The following is a 21294-nucleotide window of genomic DNA, read 5'->3' as shown; positions in this document are numbered from 1 at the left end:
TGAGTTATACACTCCAGTCCTAACTCAAATATATTTCGAATCAATGTTTACTTATAAAAAAGTAGTTCTGTACATGAGCCCATTATTAACGAAAATTTAGTTAGACAATGAAACCAGATACTGGTAGAGGAGCAAATTTCCACCGGAGTCTGTGTCCAGGGTGAATTTGTTGTTGCATTTGGGACATATGCCACGGAACATAACTCCTTTATACTCGGACACACATGATGACCTTTCACAAGAAGGGCACACTCCTTTAAACTCGGACACACATGATAACCTTTCACAAGAAGGGCACACTCCTTTAAACTCGGACACACATGATAACCTTTTACAAAAAGGGCACACTCCTTTAAACTCGGACACACATGATAACCTTTTACAAGAAGGGCACATGTGTTGAGATAGCTTGAGTCCTTGCAGATTTTTTAGGAAAATCGCAGCTTGTTTACTGCCATGCAAGGCAGCATAGGTCCTTTCTTTGGTAAGCAGACGGTTTTTGTCAACATGGATTTTGATGAAGGTCATTTTTCGAAGAGTTTCAGAGTTTTCTATTTTGAAGAAACCACTATCAGCCCACGCAATTCCCCAGGAGTTCATAAACCTCAAAAATTTTGAGGTGAAGCTTGTTAATACAACGGCATGCTCATCATCTTTCTCATCTGTGTGGTTGATGTCGTAAGACGGCGGCAAATTTTTGCGACGAAGAATTCCTTTTCGCTCATTCTGAAAAAATTTTTTGAACCTTTGTTTTTCGTTATTGTTCCACGAAAAAACTGCGATGACAAAGTGCATGTTTGATGCAGCTTCCAATGCATCTTGGTACTCAACTTTCTGGGCTCTGAGACGATAAGTTTTGGCAAACGAGTCTAAATGGTCGGTGTAAATTTTGTTCTGGCTTTTGAAGTGCTCTATTAGTTCTTCGCGCAATTTTTCAACAGTAGGGTATTCTCCTTGGCGGTTAGGTATTCGATGAAGCTCCAAGTACATGGCTGCAGCTGCTGCATACTCAAGACAGTCATCTGAATTCCCTTGGTCTCCAGGAATCACTTTATTTTGTTTCTGATTTATACAAGAAACAAGTGACACCTCACTTAGTATATCGCTCAGGCAATCTTTGTCTGTGAAAATCTGTTTTGCAAAAGCGCAGACTGAGCGCACGTTTGAGTGGTTGTTAGCGTGAACAAATAGTTTTACTTCATTTCTTTTCTGAGGGTTACTTGGTTCCTCCAACGTCCAACCTGCCATTTGAAACACGTTCGGTAGAATTTTGAAGCACTCAACCTTGGAACTCAATTTGAAGAACATTTGAGTACTTGGTTGCCAGTTTTTTCTATTTGTGTCGCAAAACAAAGTGCGCCCGTTGACTTCTTGCTTAGAACTAGCAGGATTAGCTGATACATATAGCGAAAAAACATTAAAATTGTTAGTTTCAAACAAAATTTTTACACTGTGAAACATTTTGAGCTTTTGTGTTTTTTTTTCGATGTGCAATTTGAGATTTTCCATTTCGGAATGAAGCGTTTTGAAATTTGCCGTTTGTGATGTTACATACTTTTTGAGCCGCTCTGTTTCTCTTGCTAGATACCTTTTGAGCTCTTCCGTTTCTCTTGCTAGAAACATTTTGAGCTCTTTCGTTTCGTTTGTCAAATACATTTTGAGATCTGATTTTTCTCTTTCCAGATATATTTCGAGACTTTCTGTAGATACTGCTCCGTTGGTTGGAAAGAAATTTGGCATTGGAAATACTTCCCATTTTTCGAGATCGGTTATAACAAATGGCTTGCCATTCGAAATAAACAAAACAATTTTGCAATGATTGTTGTATGCAACATCTGAGGTCAACCTGTGTACTTCATGTATGCATTTTTCAATATCAGCATCACCGTAAAAGTATGGAACGAATTCATCCCAAGCACTACCGCCATCTTTTGGTCGTCCAAATTGTGCGATTAAATTTGTTTCGCCAGAAAAGGCGTTCTGAGTTTTTTCCAATTTCTGAGCCGCTTCTCGGGCACTAAGAATTGAACTTGATTCAGGCACTTTCAGAAGTTGAAATCCAAGTAAATGATATATTGAAAACTTGCCATCAGTTCCGTAGTCTCTAAAATCATCAGATCGTTTTTTTACAACAATAACTTTCAAAAATGTAGTTTGAAATTTATTAGCCCCACTCTTAGTTTTTTTTAAATTTTTTTATTCCAATAAAAATTTTAAGAATTAAATTTATTAAAACAAAACAATTAAAAGTTATTAAGAAATTCGAAATGCTGTGACATTCGACCAGAATGGATCAAAATGCAGATTCGGCATATTCGAAATTTTAGCAGTGAACCTTCCGAATTGGTGATTTTGAAGGAATAAGAGCGTTATTAGTACGATTGGCCAAACGGTGAGGGCTAGAATATTCTGGTATTTTAGAATTTTAAAAATTCGAAGTGATGACGTAATAATTCTGAGAAGCGTCAAAAACGGCCATTTTGGGCAGAAAGTCGAAGAAAAACACAACAACGATAGTTGCGACGACAACAACGAGAAAATTGAGAATCAGAATCAGAGAAAAGCAGAAGTAGCAGAGACTGCTCCAAGTTGCAACTATTGTGTCGCTACAATAGTTGCAAAGCAGTTGCTAACAACAGTGAGGGGTGGAAACCAGCGTTCCGGGTTACAGAGAAATCAAGCTTAACGTGTTTGATTCAGTGGATTCGAGATCCGGAGGGGTTTCGGGACTGAAACTTTTATCATCTTATATGAACTTTTAGCTTCCCTGTCATGTCCTGATTTGAATTTAATTAACATCTGAATTCATTCTACTAAGATGAGAAGCTAGGAGTTGGGGGGAAAGGGTTGATCCATCTTCGATAGAGATGATGATTTTTATCTAGCGAACAAAAACAATAATAATTCAATAAGTAGTAGTAGCCCTGTTTTTAGGAGTGACCTCGTGGTCTGGGGATACTGAGACCCAGCCATGAGCTCACTATTTCAGCATGTAATTAAGTTAATTTGAGTGTTTTGACCGAAGCCGAAAGCAGTAACGTTTTTGTCGACCCGATGTTAGAAAGACCACCAAAAGTACTGGCTTGGTAGAGACGGTTAAAAGCATGTAAAGCTCTGTTTATACGTTAGCCAGTCGTCTTAGGACTTGGTTTTATTTTCTGTCGATATGTATCTTCCGGGCAAATGTTACTTACATGTTTTTATGGCGCTCCTGGGTGTTATTCTTTTTAACATCATGACCGGCAGAACCGTTAACGAGCACTCCGCGCCGAGCGGATGCTCACATTAACGCCCATATTAGGCCTAAACCGCCGGGGCGGAAGGGTAGTTCGGAACGCGGAAGCCTTCCGGATTACCGTGAATAGCTTTTTAACCTAGTTAAGACCGAAAATTCACGAATCAGGAAGGGTGGGGGGATCGGCCATTCCCTCGTTCCCTGAGAGGTTTGTGACCAAAAACACTTAAACATATATATAAAACCAAACAAAAAGTAGTATAGTACCCAAGAAAAACAAAAAACATAAAAAAAGTTTAAAAAAAAATCAGTAGAAATCATCCCCCCAGACAAGATGTGATCCGACCCTCCCGTTTGTTGTTTAAAGATATATTGTTGTTACAGGCATTTATATCAGTCAGGATTGTTGCGATCAATTTTGTAGCCCGTTTGTGAGATTTGTACTGTAGTGTTATTTGAGCATTTAAGCACGTTAATGATAAATTGCGCTCAATCCGGAAGGGTCAGCTGATTTGCGCTCAATTCGGAAGGGTCTTGGGAGAAGACTGATCCGGCAAGCAGTACAAGGAGCAACAAGAAGGGGCTGAACGACAACAACAATCGACTGTTGGGTATCGTTAACAAATTTTGTATCCCTTTTGGTACAAAATGTAAGATAGTAATCTGTGGGGGTTCGACAGTGCTGCACTGTAGTGAACCTTCACCGAACTGCGAATATCCGAGTTAAGCACCCCCTAATTCGGATATTAAACAAACCCGGAGGGGTATAGTATTACTAATATTATTACTTATATAGCCTATATTAATACTCTTATACCGTTTTTCAGTGAAAAACACAGAAAGCAGACCGGCTTTTAGGGTCAAAATAGCGATATTTTGATTCACCCACAAGTCGCGATTTTTGAGACATCGATATTTTTTGAAACGGAAAAAAGCGCAAAAGTAGTGTGTTACATCGTAACTTCACTACCATAATAGATAGAACCGGTTAAGTCTAGTTCGAAAGTGGTTGGAACTATTTTGGAACCAAAAACCGAATTTCCGTGATTTTTGAGAAACCGAAACAATATAAATTCAGAAAAGTTTTAAAACCCGCTACGCGAAAGCCTTCCGGGTTGCAGAGAAATCGAATTTAACGTGTTTGATTTGGTGGATTCATCAATCCGGAGGGGTACAGGTAGCATAGTTTTTCGCAAATTTTTTTCAACTAAAGCGTTTTAGATCGGGTCTCTTGCATTGAACTAGAAGAGTATAGGCCTTCTGAGCTCGGATCAATAATTTTTAAGTCGAAAGGAACAGAATTGCGGGAAAAGTTTTGGCTAATAACTTTGGGACTACTAGGCATATCGAGTTGATCTTGGTGTCAATAGATCAGAAATTAACTGAACTTACTGATAGGGACAAAAGTTTTTCGAAAATGTAAGCGTGAAAATTTTTTGAGATTGTTTTTAGCAAATTAACAAATTTGGGAGGGTAGACCCTTCACTTTGTATAAATTTCTTTTAGAAAAGCCCTTATACCCCTACCAAAAGGTAATAGCGGTTGAATAAAGTGACTTTAGGCTGTTCTAGACGAAAAGGGAAGGCTAAAGGCACAGCAGAACCTTAATCGAGTCGAAGTTAGGCGAGCGATAAGACCCTTCACCGTTAGCGTGAATTGTCAAATAAGAGGCTTAACATCAATCCGGAAGGGTCTAGGAAAGCATTACATACCCTTCCTAGTTAATTTAAAAAGCAAAATAGCATCGGAGAACGTATCCGGTGGGGTATAGGTTGAAAGAAGGAGATCTCCTAAAAGCTATTTTTACAAAACCGGAGGGCTACCAATCCGGAGGGGTCAAAATTTTTTTTCTAATTAGGAGGGGTCCGAATCCGGAGGGGTCTTATAGTTGCTAATTCGGAGGGCTCCAAATCCGGAGGGATCTTGTATTAACTAACTCAGAGGGGTCCCAATGAGGGGTCTCGTAATTCATTGGTGTGGATTGTAACACAATACGTTTTTGTGAAAAGTGACTGCCCTGAGGATTGTAGTAGGTATAGCTCGGGCAGTCCGAAGGCAGATAGGTAACACAGTACTCGGTGGGTGCAAAAGACGCCCACTTGAGAAAATTACTGTTTTCAAAGTTTTGTCTGTTTGGTGCAGCACCGAGCAGGGAAAGCTTTTTCTTTAAAATACGAGTTCGACTATTGTACTGCGACCGACTAAAAGTACAAAACACTTACGTTTTTTTTTTCATAGAAGTATTCATATTCTGTCATTTTATTATATATATATTTTTTGTTTTTGATTTTAAATCTACATAAACTGTGCCTGATTGGGTAGTGAGTACACTATATTTTAAATTGACTGATAACATCATATTATGCTAGTACTCAAATCTCACGACCGATAATCGGTTAGTGTGAATAAATTGTATACAAACTGCACTCTGATAACATACAGGGATTCGTGGTCACTGTTTTATAGAATCTTGTGAAATTTATTGTGTGGTGTCATTATTATTGGTAGTCAAACTACAAGGTCACTAGCAATCGAATTAAGTGTATAGGCATTAAGAAGGGACAAATAGAGAATAAGTCTAGACAAGTCAAGGTTACCTAAACGAGGTAATAGCTCTAGGAATTTCATACCTGAAAAGCAAAGAAAAACGATGACCGATCCTTTTGTGGATTGAATCAAACGAGCCCGGACCGACAAAGGGGAGACGGTTTCAGGCAGAATGGTTGAAACGAGGAGTCAGAAGACCTCAGAAGAGCGAAAAGAACTGTTAGAAGTGGAGGTCAATACGGACCATGCCATGAACGACAACCAGGAAGTACATGGACTGGAAGGGAGAGGCAGAAGGCTGGCGAGTGAATCTACTCCGGTAGAACAAGGCAATGATTTTGCCACTTCCACCGGGACATTGGATCGAGAAGAGATGTCGGAACTGTCCGACATCTCAACTGAAATAGCGGCAACTAGAAGATCTCCAACATACATCACTATGATGGCAGGCGGAACTGAGAAACAAACAACGTCATCATCGTTCTCAGAAAGAATGAGGAACACCCTAGGAAACATCTTTCCATTTACCATGGGAGGGGGCGCAGGAAATGAAGGTGAATCCCAGGAGGAGGACGAAGAAGAGCAAGTGGACTTTGGGTCTCAAGTCAGCCTCAATAGTTCGACCCAGGAAAATGAGGCATACGTCGGAAGAGAGACTGGAACCATGGACAAATTTGGTGTAGTGAGAACGATAAGCAAAGAGGTAAACACACCGGGCCAGTTGAGAGACTTCGCGATTATGACAAATTCAGAGCTGCAAACTGGGGAGAGTAGAAACAGAGGGCTAGGCAACGAAGGCTAGGCAAATACGTCGAGGCAGAGAGTCAAGGCCCGGATCTCGACCAGCACGAAGCTACCTGGGACCGACAGGGTTACACCGCCACTAGTGACGCCACTCGTGGATAACGGGGCAGCACTAGAAGAAGCCTTAAACAACATAGTGGACAGTTTAGGAGAACAAAATGAACAGATGTCCATAAGAATGAGTGAACTAGAAAGGGCAGTTCACATTGAAAGAGAAAGTCTGCGGGAAGAAATAAACCGCAATAGACAAGAAGTTGGTAGGAGCGAAAAACGCTTGAAATAAAGAACGGACGAGCATATGGCGAAGGACTTGTCGCGAATGACAAGAGAAGCGGAACAGCGAGAGTTACGCTTAAGAGGCGACATGGAGAAGTTAAGATTTCAGCAAGAGCAGTCTCTTGGGACTCTTGACACAAAGATAGGCGCGATGATGGAGAGGCGAACTCAGGCTATCATGGATAGGTTGGACGGGCTACTAAGCAGCAAGAGTGGACCAAAAGAAGGGGAATCGAACTCGGGAGGTCCCAGCAGGGAGCCGAAGGTGAACTTCAATGAACATCAATAGAGGAAGACGTATGGATCCACTAGAGGTAGGGGAAGTTCATCAGGCTATGCCACAAGGGATAATAGAACATGGGGCGCGAACAGTAGAGCAAGTTCAACGGGGAACAGACAGACCTCTAATGAACGACCAACGCAAGGCACACAGGCGACTGGGAGACGTGATTCCGGTAACAGGGGGCATGCAAGCCCGGGGAGGAGCCATGTGGGCCAAGCGGGAAACACTCACGGCGGTTCGGATTGCAGGGATGCACCGCATACAGAGCCTTCGACAAGGTGTGAGGACACTCAGGCGGGACACTCAAGGGATGCTACGGCATTGGCCACAGCCTTTGAACCCCTAAACAGGTCTTTGGAGACATTCCTTACAAGGTTATCCAGAACCAATGAACGCAGTGAGAAGTCCAGAAGAGTCTTTAAGAAACCAAGATGCTATAAAGATGAATCTGATGGCTGTATTGATACCTGTATAGAGATAATGAAGTTGCATTTCAAGGAAGAGGACTTGTCGGAGAGAAAGGAATGCAGTGCGCTCACCAGCAACTTGGAAGGGACAGCCCTGAACTGTGTCATGGCCGAGAAGCAATATCAGCGTGACACAGCGGAGAAAATCTTCGAAATCTTGTTAAACCGATTCGGATCAGGGGTGCAGGGGCACCAAGCGATGATGCGCTTCGTGAAACGGAGGCAACGAGAAGATGAAACGATAGACAAGTTTCTCGATGACTTGGAAATGCTGAGAAGACGCAGCTAACCGGATGAGTCAAACCGAAGGATGAACCTGGCCGTAGCCTCAAAATTCATCGATGGTGTGAAGAATGATGAACTTCGAACAATGCTAGCAACGCATTACACACCACTATCAACCAATGCGCCAACACCAGAGGAGTTGAGGCTCAAGTCAAAAGAGTATCTTTTGTTGAAACCTCCTTTGAAATCTGGGTACTACAAGATCAATTATGGCACTTTTAACAACGGACCAGCAAACCAAGGGAGCAATTGGTACAAACCGAGGGATGATATGGACAAGAGACGCTCTTGTGCCAATTGCAGTTCAACGGACCATCATGGGTCAGTATGCCCAACTTACAAACAAGGCACGAAAGCAATAGGCTTTAGCCTCGGGGACGAAGATGCGTCAGAATTGGACCATGAGGATTTCATGAGAGGAGTAATTGCGAAATTTGGCCCGAGGTGTTTCTTTTGCAACTTGGAAGGTCATTTTAAATCAGATTGTCCGCAATTCTGGGATGCAGTGGCAGACATCAAGCATCCAAGACATGAAGAAGCTTTGTCAGGAGTGAAAGCCAGCAAAGCTCGCCTGTTGAGTGAAGCGGAGGCACGCAAAAAGGATAAACCTCAAGAGCTGGCGGCAAACAAAATGCAAGCGGTAACAGAAGAGACACGTGAACCGGAACCAGCAACTGCGACTGATGACTTCAAGATCGATTATAGGGCAGCCGCGAGGGATGCTCTAAATAGAGTGCAGCAGGAACTGGTGACGAAAGAGATCGAACAAAAAGTGAAACTCGAACTGGAGAATGAGAAACTACAGGACCAACTGAATACCTTCGAAGCAACGGAGGTCGAGGAGACTAAAGCACCAAGCAGTTTGAGCATGAAACTTAATGTGATCTCCGGTCAGAGGTTCGGCATGGTGCCACAAGGAAGCAAAATACAGTCGATAATCTCAGTGGCCGGACATCAGGTAATCAGAAATCTGAGTGAACCATCCGAGTTCACTTTGATGCATTTGGACACATATGCAGATTATCTGAGGCAGGTGGAGCCACGCACCGAGTCGAGAGCTGTGCGAGCACTACTAACGACGGGTGGCCCTTGCATGAAGAAACTTCCTGGACGCTACCTAGAGGTCTATGGGCCGTATCAAGTGATGCTGAACGTGGATGGAATCAGTATCTACACCAGGACTTTTGTAACAACAGATGATGACCAAATGGGGCAGACCTATTTGGGTGAGAAGGAACCCAAAGTCCGCAGGATAGGCCATGACGCCATGATGGAACAAGATGCAGTACACATTGGGTATGAAGCAGATGTGACTGCACATCTGCTCGACACCAACGGAACAAAAATCGGAGTCACAGGGCTTCTGGACACAGTAGCGGTAGTGAGAGTAATGCCGATAAAAACTTGGGAAAGAATGGGCTTCACGAGGGAAGATCTAATTCCAACGAATCTCCGACTGGCCGCCGCCAATCGAGGAGCTATTTACGTAGCCGGAAGAACACCAATAACGGTCCTCCACATGGGAGGACGGGATCTTTGGATGAGCTTCCTGGTGGTAGAGAATTTGGACGACGCCGACCAATTCATCTTGGGCAGAGATTTTGTCAGGAATTTTGACGTGATGATTGACTTGAACAACGGTCTGATACGGATTTGAAACCCGGACCGGAAGTATGTAAAGAGACCCATTAATAGGATAATAACAAACGAAAACAAGGTACCAATTTTTTTTTGATAGAAAAGTAAAACTACAGCCAGGACAAGCTGTGGTGGCAATTTTTAGAATGAGAAATTTGAATTCGTTAAGTGATAGTAAACAGGTTTGCTTAGTACCGAATCCAAATAGTCAGAGTTCGGTCATTTTAGGCCGGAGCTTCTCGGTAACGCGAAACGGACTGTGTGTCAGTGTGTTATTGAACACACTGGACACCACGGTTTCAATCCAGCGTGGAAAGAAGCTTGGCTACGCTTTGCCGATGAGGACCGACTATGAGGAGACACAAAACTTGAAGAAACATAGTGTAAAAGACTGTCCTTATCATGCCAATAAAGATAAAATTTTAAAGAGGATTAATGAATTAAAATCTATTCATAAATTGTTTTCAATGAAATCCGAAACGGACGACGGCTTATCAAGCTGCTCGAATTTTCCGTAACGCCCCTCGTCATATGAACTAGAATCTGACAAACCGGTTTTGCCAGAGATAGAACATTTAAAAGGGAAAATAGGTGAGGGAGGTTTCGAAAAATTGCGGGACCTCCTAAATCGGAACGCGGATGTATTTTCAAAACATAAGGCGGATATCGGTTGCTGTAATTTCGTCGAACACGAAATCGAACTTGAAGAGGGCGCCGTTCCCCATAGGGAAGGCGCAGGACGAATGACGCCACACAAATCGGAAGCGTGCCGAGCGGAAATAGAAATGTTGCTTGAATACGACATGATAGAACCCTCGAAATCGCCATGGGCTTGCGGGGTAGTAATGGCGAAAAAGAAAGGGGGCAGCTTAGGTTTTGTTGCGACTTTCGTTACTTGAACGCGGTAACGATAAAAAGTTCCGTAGACGAGAGCCTCTCTAAGCTTGGTGATGCCAAGTTCTTCACCACATTGGACTTGGGTTCTGCCTTCTGGCAGGTCCCTCTGCGGAAGAAGGATAGAGAGAAAACCGGATTCGCGTGCGAGTTGGGATTCTACCAGTGGAAGAGGATGCCCTTCGGCTTGTGCAATGCAACGGCCACTTTTCAAAGACTGATGGCTCAGGCTTTGACGAGAGTGACCAAGAAGTACGGGAATCTCGTGATGTGCGACGTGGATGACGTAGTCATAGCGACACCGACCCTGGAAGACCACATTGATAGGCTCGATGAGGTCTTTGGATGCATGAAAAGAGTAGGATTGAAGTGCAAACCATCGAAATGTGAAATCCTTAGGGATTTGATTAAGTACCTGGGAAGAAAGGTGGACAGGCATGGTGTGAGGCAGGACCCGGAAGCAGTGGAAGCAGTGTTGACATGGAAAGCTCCCAGAACGGACACACAGCTCCAGAGCTTCCTAGGGTTTGCCAATTACTACCGGGAATTCATAAAAGGATATGCGGACAAGGTGTATCCGATGCAAAAGCTTATGCGCAACAAGGGGAAAAAGTTCGAATGGAACGATGAGGCACAGGTTGCTTTCGAGAGCATAAAGCGGGAACTGTGCGAAGCGCTAGTGCTAGACATGCCTGCAGAAAAGGGCATGTATGTTCTTGACACAGACGCATCGGTAGTAGCCATCTCAGGAATATTGCATCAAGAGCAAGAATGGAAAGGAAGAACGATTCTGCGTCCCATTGCATACGGCAGCAAGGTCTTGAGTGACACAGAGATGAAATATGGCGCACCAAAAGCAGAAATGTTTGCAGTAGTCACTTTCGTGGAAAAGAACCGTGCATACTTGGGGAGCGCTCCCTTCAAGTTACACGTGGACAACAGAGCGTTATCCTGGTTGAAGATCCACTCGATGGATCAGAGTTATATTGGTAGATGGATAGTAAGATTGGATGGCTACCATATGATAATCGAACATAGGATGCGTGATAAACACCAGAATGCTGACAGCCTCAGCAAGAAAACTTAGTTCTATGAAAAATTGGAGCAGAAGCAGACCAATCAGGCGGAAATAAAGGAGGGATTCTCGTTTCTGGACAAAGAAACTTATGAAGCGCTTCCCTTAACGAGATGGTTGGATAATTCTGGACATCCAATTCCAGGGCATCCTGAGTTACCTGTAGAGAAACCAGCCGAGATAAAGATCCTATCCAAGGAGGACCCGGTCCCCTAGGATCTGTTGCTGTGCTCGAATCTGGTCCAGCAAGAACTCTCTCGCATGAACATAAACAGCCTCTCATTATTGGATAAAACGCGAAGCAGGCACAGACATGATCTGGAGGAGCGTGCAGTCTCCAGCACAACCTCTTCAACGGAAGACAATTCCCGAAACTCATGAATGGAAACCTATTCAGACAGGAACTCGAGCTCGGGATCAGAACTGTCCGAACTAGCAATCCACACACTGTTAGTGGAAACTCGCGCAAGGGATCTGGATAGAGAAGTGTACCAAGACTCTGACAGTGATCGCTACCTCATACCAAGTGAAAGAGTCTTTGACAGCGCAGCGGATGATTTGGAAACGATAGCGGTATCGAAGCGGTCGATAAGTCTGTTGCCGCAAAAAGAGGTAGTCAGGACTGATCTTCAGCCGTTTAAACAAGAAACACAGCCGTTGGCGAAGATTTGGTGCGTTAAGATGGAAGAAGACACACTTCAGCCCAACGAGCTGAATAGTCAGATTAGGGTCATGAAGACGTACTTAAAGGCGAGATACAGACTCTCGGATCTTCTAAGGAAGCAGAGAAATTATCGCATGACAAGCAACCTGAAAAGGTGGATCGAGAATGATGCTCCGGATAAAGGGTACCTCGAGGAAGATAGTTATCGCATCCTGAGACAGTAATTCATGCAGAAGGAAGGGAGGTTATATTTGAACAAGGACGGGATTGTGGCTTGTAAAAGAAGAAGAGAAGACAGAATCCTATACAAGTATAACGCGATAGTGTTACCGCAACTCTATCAGACAGAACTATTATTCAGGTCGCATGATCAGATGGGCCATCAGGGGATCAATAAAGTAGATCAGAGGACCCTGAAGCTCTTTGAGAGGCCTGGAAAGAAAAAGGCATGCGAGAAGTGGGTAACAGCATGTCTGTCATGCCAACAGGTCAAGGATCCAAGGAAGTTGCGATTTCCTTTACAATTGATCGAGTCGTCTGAATTCAATGAGGTGGTGCAGATAGATCACCAGAAGGTATGCATGACAGACATCGGTTATAACCAAGTCCTGGTCATGATAGATCACTTCACGAAGTATTCAGAGGCCGTGCCCTGCATAAATGCCTCGGCGGAGGAGACATGCGACCACCTGATCAATACGTGGATAGCGAGACAAGGTTGTCCGATGACGTTTCAATCGGATAATGGAACAGCTTTTGTAGGAGAGCTTACGAAAGAGCTTATGAGACGCTCACAGGTCGCTCAAGCTCACTCCACAACGTACCACCCTCAGACGAATGGCTTAGCGGAAAGACAGAATAGGACGTTAGTGTCGATGCTGAGAGTATATTGTTCCAGGTACATGACCGATTGGGACAGATACCTTCCACAGGTGATGGGAGCATATAACAGCACGCAACACTCCACCACCGGAGTCAGTCCACTCATTATGCTAACTGGACACGAGAAGTCTTTAGCCTTGACCATCTTCTACCCAGAGTATGAGGGAAAGAAAACGTCTCCACAGGTCTACGTGAGGGATGTGATCAGATGCCAACAGGAGTTGAACGATTTGTGTAGACGAAATACTCAGCAAGCACAGGCAAGGCAGAGAAAAAGATTCGACAAGAAAGCAGCTGGTGCAAAAGCTTACTCGGTGGGAGATTACGTATGGGTAATTCAGAACGTTAAACCACCGAAAGGGACGAAAAAGCTCCTAAAAAAGTAGAGGGGACCCTCATGATTACAGAGGTGCACCAGGAGGGACGCTTTTATAGACTGAGTACTTGCCGAGCCGCCCACTACGAGAACATCAATCACACAATCCATCGACAGAAGACTAGTGTATACCTGCAGATATGGAAGAAGGGGATTATCTAATGATAGATCCTGATTGTGAGGTCAACGAGAAGGGCACCAGGGAGAAGAACGATGGAAACGAAGTCGTGGAGGAAGGAACGGATACACCGCTGGACTTGGACCTAAACGAGGAGATCGAAGCGGACGATGAAACCGTACCCTACGCAGAGGAAGATTGGCAGGATCCCGAACAGATAGAAGTTCCCAAGAACTTGGAACCGGATCTTTCGTTCACGATACAGACTCGTCAGAAGGACGAGACAAGACCAAGAAGGAAATACAATCCTTACGGTGACGACTTTGTAGTGGATAGGATAGATCTGAAGAAGATAGTGGAGGAAGTAGTGGGTCTAGAAGAAATAACTGTGTCACAATACATTGACATAGTCGATGATCACGACGATGAGTGGGTCGACGACCGGTCGAAACCCGAGGTAGAATTCGACGACGAGCAACAGCACTCATAAGAACAAGACTTGACGAACCTGCGTGTCTTAGAGTGGCTGAACGAAACGACCTCGGTTCCTGAGGAGTCCAGCGTCACGATTCAAGACGTAGATCGTGAAAGAATGAAATACATCAAGACCGAACGAGATGATCCTTCCTGGGCTGCCCAGGAAGGACGACTACTCATTCCAGCTTCTAACCTCGACTTGATACCCGGTATTCGATCGACGGAGACGTCGATGGATATTTTGTCCGGGGAGTGGGGGTAGGACTTACCCACACTGAAAACTTGATAATAAAAAAATTAAGAGTAGCAAGAGAAACAGGAGACTTAGAAGCAGAAACAGGCGAAGAACCTAAGAAACCTGACATAGGCAGGGTAGTTGAGTCATATTTTAACTTACCAAATGAATATTCAAGTAACATAATACTAACAGACAGTGATTTCATACTCACAAATAGAACATGTGCGATAGCAATCACAGCAGACATGAGTTTTAGGACAGCGTTAGCGGCAGATATTAAGAGAGAATACAAAAACGTGGAAATCCTTTGGAAGCAATGACCAGGGATAGGGGGCGTAGCGGCCTTACCTCCGGCGGCGTCGCAGACACCGGGAAAATACCTATGCTTCTTGGTAACGAGGGCGACAGAGAAGCAGCATGTGGACCCAGAGAACCTAGTCTTGTCCTTGACGAGGCTGAGGGACTTCCTCGTGGAAATGGACGTGAAGGAACTCTCGCTTCCAGTGTACGATCCAAACAAAGGACGACTGCATCCTCGGGAACTGTACGCGCTTGTACACGTGATATTCTCTGATACTAATATACAAGTATATTTATATAAGAAATATTACTTAAGTATAGGCTGAGCGACAGGCGAGAGGGTGTTAGGCTAAAGACTAAGTTGTGTGTAATGTGTGATATGTGTGCTATGTTATGTTATGTGTTATGTTATTAAAATCGTATGCAAAAAGGGGTTAGTGACCTCGAACAATTGAATGACGATCTTAGGAATAGATGCAAAGTTTGGACTGTCCAATCTTAGGTCGAATTCCAAAATTTTAGTGACCGCTTGATTTTAATAAATTTTAGGATAAATATCTTTTTATCTGAACTGTTTTTAGGCAAATTTTAGCATTTTAGCGATATATGTTAAGATGAAACTGACAAGTGTGATATTCGTGACCTCTTTTCTAGATCCTGATTGATCGTTTAATTACTCACTTGAGTCAAATCTTTGAATCAAAACCGGATCGAACTTGAAAGAAAAGAATGGATAACTTCAACTTGGATGAATTGATGGACCTGGCAGAGGCATATGTGGGACCGATGGTAGATGCGATCTATCGTCGGCTGATCGATCGAGACTTCGCTCTGGAGGACCCAGAGGTAGTCATGTTGCTGACCGCCCTGATCAACATCTTGGGGCATGACAACCGTGGGGACCGCCCCACGGAAGTCCCGTTGATGGCAGCATATGGAGAGAGGGGAGTACTAGACCGCCCGAACATGAGAGTGATGAGGTGGAGAAACGGGCCTCTCCCAGGGAGTGATTGGCGAAAGAGCCTGGATTGGGAAGTTCTAGGACTTACCAACCAGGTGAGATGCCTATGCCCTCCAAGCCCAAACCTGGGCTGACGAGAATGCATCAGGAGATGAACAGCAAGGCTGCCTCGTCTGGTTCACCACTGAGAGCAGCTGTGCCACCAAGGAGGGCGAAAGTAGGCCAGAAGGTTCAGACGAACCAAACCATGCAAGATCTGGATGAGATGAAGGATGAACTAGAAAGTACGAAGAAGGAGCTGGACGAGATGACCAAAAGCATGCTCAAGATGGAGGACGATCGAGACATGTGGAGAAGGTTGTTTGAAGACTGCAACAAGAAGCAGGGTCAAGAAATTGAGCGCTTGAGGCAGGATTACAAAGAGCAATCGGAACAGATGGCGTTGACAACGGCCGTGGATAAAGTGATACCTGCAAGGAATATTCCTCGTGGGCAGTCCCCGATGGAGCTCTTGACTCCTCGAGATTTGAGTCAAACAACGGAGACACGGCTCCCGACGTGGAACAGGCAGTGAGGAAGCTGATAGAGACAGCTGGACGACTGGTCGCCAACAAGAATGCGCCAGGTTCCGGGGTGACTGCACCCTATGGAACGATCGACGACACGGGCAGAGTACGACTCTCCCAGACCGTGATCAGACAGGGGATAAGTGACGTGACGCCACTCATGGGGAGCTCGAAGGCCCCAGAGAGAAGAATACAGAATATGCCAGCGAAGAAAGTATCTCGCATAATAGACATACAAAAGAACAATCAATTGAAATATAATTGACAGATCCGATTGACAGATCCGAGAGCTTGCTTCAATCGAGCAACTTGGAGCCCGGCAGTAAACCTGCAGCAACCGCCACTGGGGACATCTCATCTGATACCGGGAGACAGCTTGGTCAAAGTACTATCGAATTTGAGGACCTCGTGGGTCACCACGGTGATAGCCTTTGGAGGCGCGACGATAGCCCAGTTATATCGAATGGTGGAACTGATGAATCCAGGGAGGATCCCCAATGTGATGATCCTGGTTGGGACGAATGACATCTCCAGAGGTTCAGATGAGCAGGAAGCACTATGGGAGTCAATGATGGTGTGTTTGTTTACTACCCTCTGGCAGAAATTCAATTGCGCGGTACTGACCGTTTGCACTGTGCCAATGAACACGAGAAGCTTGACAGCAGCAGGAAGAAGGCACAACGTGGGAGTCGTCAGGTGGAATTACATCTTGAGGAACCTCGCAAGTCGGAACGCCGGAAGAATGATCCTCATGGACATCGAACATGAGTTGAGAGCTATGGATCAGGCCAGACTGGCCACGGACGGCATCCACTTCGACAGTATCGAAGGACAAGCTTGGTTGAATCGAGTCTTCCAAGAGCGGTTGGACGAACTAGAGGCGGAACTCTTTGACACAGGAATGCTGAAGAAAGAAGGAACAGCGAGTGACGCTGTGATTACTACCTTTGTGCCTCCTAGCCTGGAAACACGCTTGGGGACGGTCCCGGCCGTCACGAACTACAGACAACAGAGCTCCAGCGAACCAGGTCAAAGAACAGACGTGCATGATCGATTGGGAGAAGCGCCGATGAGGAGATCATCCATCCTAGGAGAAGAATAGGACCTGTCAACCCAATCGAAGAGACAGCCGGCACGTCTAGATCGGACACTAGATCGGAGACGACAAGTACCAGTCGAGAGGAGAGAGGCTCGTTGATGTGGCCAAGACCCATACCGTCTCCCTGGCATGTATACAAAGACGAACTAATGAAGCTGGATCTCCAGAGGGTAACCTTCATCGAAGATGCAAGGAGGATGCTGAATGGAGCGACGCTATCCGTTAGCAGATTGTACTCGATAACCGGCGTAGACTGGTTGATAGCCGCTAGCATAAATTTCAGCTCCACGACGGCCTTGAGATTTGCTGACCTAGAGGGACTGCGCTCTAACAACACAATGGGACCAGTGATCGCGAGACCATTGCAAGACGTGAGATTGAATCATGATGAAGGGAATCGAGAAGAGAGACCGGGAAGATTTCTAGTGACAAGGGCGCCGATCGGACAACATGTGAAGATGTTCAGGCAAGTAAGCTCACCCCCTGGTCATGTGAAGGAGAGAATATACCCAAAACTAGTGAATCAAGATGGTGATGTTCAAAGATACGGCGGATTGAAAGCGATAAAGAAAGATGAGACCATCTTCGCCGCCTATGACAAAGCAGAAATGAGGAAGGCCAAGATTATGATAGTAGCGAATTCAGAGTTCGTGTACATCTCCAAGGCTCTGTTTTGGCCGGACGTCATAATGTTGGCAGCGGTCGACCTGGACCTACTGCAATTGATATCTCTGACTATAGGGGTACAAAGGCAGACGGACATGAACCCAATTAGATCGTGTTTGCTGGCATCAATGACCATCTAAAGTTTTCTGAGCAGACTCAGAGATCCTACAACGGCCGAGACCGCTGTGTGGCCAGCGATAAAAGATATCCTTGAGTCCATGGGTGAAGTGGTGGATGCGACGAAGGAGGCTTCGTTCACCAAAGTGACACCGAGAATAGTATTCGCGTTGTCTCCGGGGTATGTACATCTCCCGGATGGACTGAAACTTGTGTATGCGATTGTGACCTTGCTTTCGGAAAGAAAATATGATGTGATCATATCAGCTCCGAATCGCATGGTAGAGATGGAGAACCTGAGGCCACTCAAGGCTGAACTGCCTGCAGTGTGGTCAGATATCTCAAACGCGACGAGAGGATTCAAGGACCATGCGCTACACATGTTAGTGTTGGACGAGGTGCTGGGGTTGGAACTGTCCAATTTCAGTCGACAGCTCAAACTGAAGCCGGGAATAGACGACGACCATCGAGTGATCGCGGCGTTATCCAACGACTTATGGTTCCGAGCAATGGAAGTGACAGGTGAAAACACGAGAAGGAAAAATTCACTAGAGACGAGAGCTCATTTGGAGGCGATGGTTTTCAGAAGCAAGCCGGAAGCCAACCAGTGGCTACACCTGAATCCTAGAGTAGCGGCATTGGGTGCAGATGCTTTTGAGCAAGGCCCTGTGATGATCACAAAGATCCATGCCTACTTGTTGAAGGAGGTGAACCTGGCGGAGAATGCCGGAGAAAAGACCGCTGAATTTGTGAACAGAATGTGTCAGATTACTCTGGAAACCTTCTGGACCCAGGAAGTGAAGGGACAGGAGGGCTTTGAACGGACAGACAGCATGCTGGAAGGGTTGGGAGACGGATGGACCGCGTCCTTCTTGGCAAAAGTCTACCCGAAAGTCTCGCATTACTTGATAAAAGAATTCCTCCAAGCACTAGTGGAAGTGTCAATGGTGGAACTAATAGCCTTGTTCGTGACATTTGGAGCAGAGAGTTTCGTGGAAGGACCGGCGATGCTGCTCAACGAAGGAATTCAGAACCTGCGGTTAGATGGACTTCTGACATTGATTGCGATTACCCACGGAAAGTTGGGAGGACTAGTGAAATTGACACGTTGTCCAGAGCAGATGAGAGAGAGAGTGAGAAACTTAGACATGAAGAAATCCACGGACTCGTGGAAGAAGATAAGAGACCTGAGACACACTCTTATCCAATATCTCTTACAACAAAATTGCTTTGGAACGGGGGAGGACGAGACTATTGAAAGAGAGGAAGATGTTAGACGACATGTTGGAGGCATGCCCCTGTTAACCGATCTGAGCTTGGCTATGAGAACCGATCCCTAAGCGCTGATCAGAGGAGTCACGGAGTTTGTGACAGTGATCTATGGCCCAGCAGTCACGTTTGTGTTCCCTGACGTTAAAGTGGAGGCGTATAGGAAGTCGGTGCTGCACCTGAACCTCATATCAGCAGTGGACGGTAGTACACTGAACTGGTGTGAGCAGCACACATTGCGGGAGCTCATGAGTGAAGATCTGTCATTTACGAAACTATCACAGCCAGAGATGACAGTCATCAATTTTGACGATCACTTCCGTGATCGCATGGGAGAAGTAGAAAGAGGACACATCGAAGTGTTTCCGAAGCTTTGGAATCTGAGACCCTATGATAAAACGAATGGTGAAATAACCAGAGTGCCTCGTTTCACTGCAGCATATCATCAAGTGAGAGAAGAGACGAAGGACTGGGGTGATTACGAGAAGCTGCCGGAGGCAATCCCTGAATTCCCTCTGATAAGAAGGATGTTGCTCGGAGCAGTCTCCGTGGTACAAACTCCTAGGTTGAGAGCATTCGAAACTAATGAAAGGAGAGTAGGGAATTTCGTGGGTACGATGGATCCATACTTTGTAGGGAGAAATGCCGCCGTGTTACAATACACACGATTTGCATATACGGATCAAGCGCCGAGAATGCGAATAAGCAACGCCGCGACTCCCAAGCCTGGAAGATTTGACGAGGAATGGACGGGATTAGGCTTAGCTCCGATGAAGATGAGAGGCAGGACCGAACTGCCTGAAGCCTCCTTGATCCTGACTAGTGTGAAACCGGAGTTGAAAGTGGGAGGAACACTGCAGGCGAGAACCTTCCTAGCACCCTTCGGCTGCGAGGAAATCAAAGTGGTCCATGGAGAAGAGGAAGATAGATCGGTCGGTATATTGATAATACCGAAGTTTCCAGAAGGAACCGACAATGATAAGCAAGGACCCTCGAGATCAAAGAAGGATATGTCAGAAGGAGATGACGGACAGGGAGGAAGCCGTCAAACCGAAGAACCCATGCAACAAGATGCAAGTCAAGCTGGTGGGGAAGACGACATGGCATCGACAGGAGGAGCATCCAGCCTGGATTTCAATATCTTCAGTGATCTTGAGAACAATGCAGATACGTTGGAGACGACTGAGCCAGCGGATGAAGGCATCTCGACACTGGAGCCTCCATCAGCCTTTATGGAAATGAAACGGAATTTGCCGGAGAGCAGCTCTCCTGGCAATTCAAGAAATAACGAACAAAGAATCCTTATGGAATCACCTAGAAGAAGAAGAATAGAGGGCTCAGCCAGAGTACCTTTCTTGGGAACGTTGCCCGAAGAAGAATGGGAAGTACATCATCGAGACCACGAGAGTAGGACGGGATGCAAATTGGACAGAGTGGCGTTCATGGAAGAAGTCTGGACAGTGGTTCAGAGCTATGGGACCCAGTCAATTCTGAAAACGGGTCTCAACCAACCCTTGATGTGGGAAGTCCTTGACAAGCTTGATGAGTGTGAAGGGAGACTGAGTGAGTTGTTGATCGACTCGGCCACTGATGAAAGTGAAGCGAATTCTCCCATCAAGATGACACCGCAGGACGATAAAGGAGAGGTGGTGCATCTGTCAAGAACCAGGAGAGGGACGATGCGATCAAAATTGGCGATTGATAAGATCAATGCGATGAAAATGAAGTTAGGCAGCAGAGTGATACCGAGGAATATCGGAAAGACGAAGGTGGATTCGGAGATATCGATGAAGGCTGTTATTTCAGCGAAAAGGAAACGAGTCGAGGAGGTCATGGATTTGGGACAAGGTGATTATCAATTGCCTGGCACAGATAAAATGTTAACTGATATAGCGATGGTGCCACCCATTCTCATGGCGGGGATAAAGTCAACAGGTTATAAATCCAAAAGGAGTGACCGCACTCTGACTGGAGCAACCTTAGAAATGGAAATACTCAGCCAATGTGGGGAGAGCACAATGAAAGTTTTAAGCCATCTCCCATGAATCACGGAAAGG

The 21294-nt window shown here is 45.3% G+C and overlaps 1 protein-coding gene across 1 annotated transcript in view; it reads right to left on the bottom strand.

Moving 5' to 3' along the window:
• The window catches only part of LOC134853488 (uncharacterized), a 142630-nt gene that overhangs the window by 23234 nt on the left and 98102 nt on the right, over positions 1-21294 (bottom strand). Inside the window, exon 3 of the mRNA XM_063869488.1 lies at positions 1589-2104. Coding sequence (XP_063725558.1) covers positions 1589-2104 — 516 coding nt within the window. The remainder of the gene's footprint in view (positions 1-1588; positions 2105-21294) is intronic.

This window comes from Symsagittifera roscoffensis, chromosome 8 (assembly GCF_963678635.1).
Source record: "Symsagittifera roscoffensis chromosome 8, txSymRosc1.1, whole genome shotgun sequence".
Lineage (NCBI taxonomy): Eukaryota > Metazoa > Xenacoelomorpha > Acoela > Convolutidae > Symsagittifera > Symsagittifera roscoffensis.
This window is presented reverse-complemented; position numbering and strand designations above follow the sequence as displayed.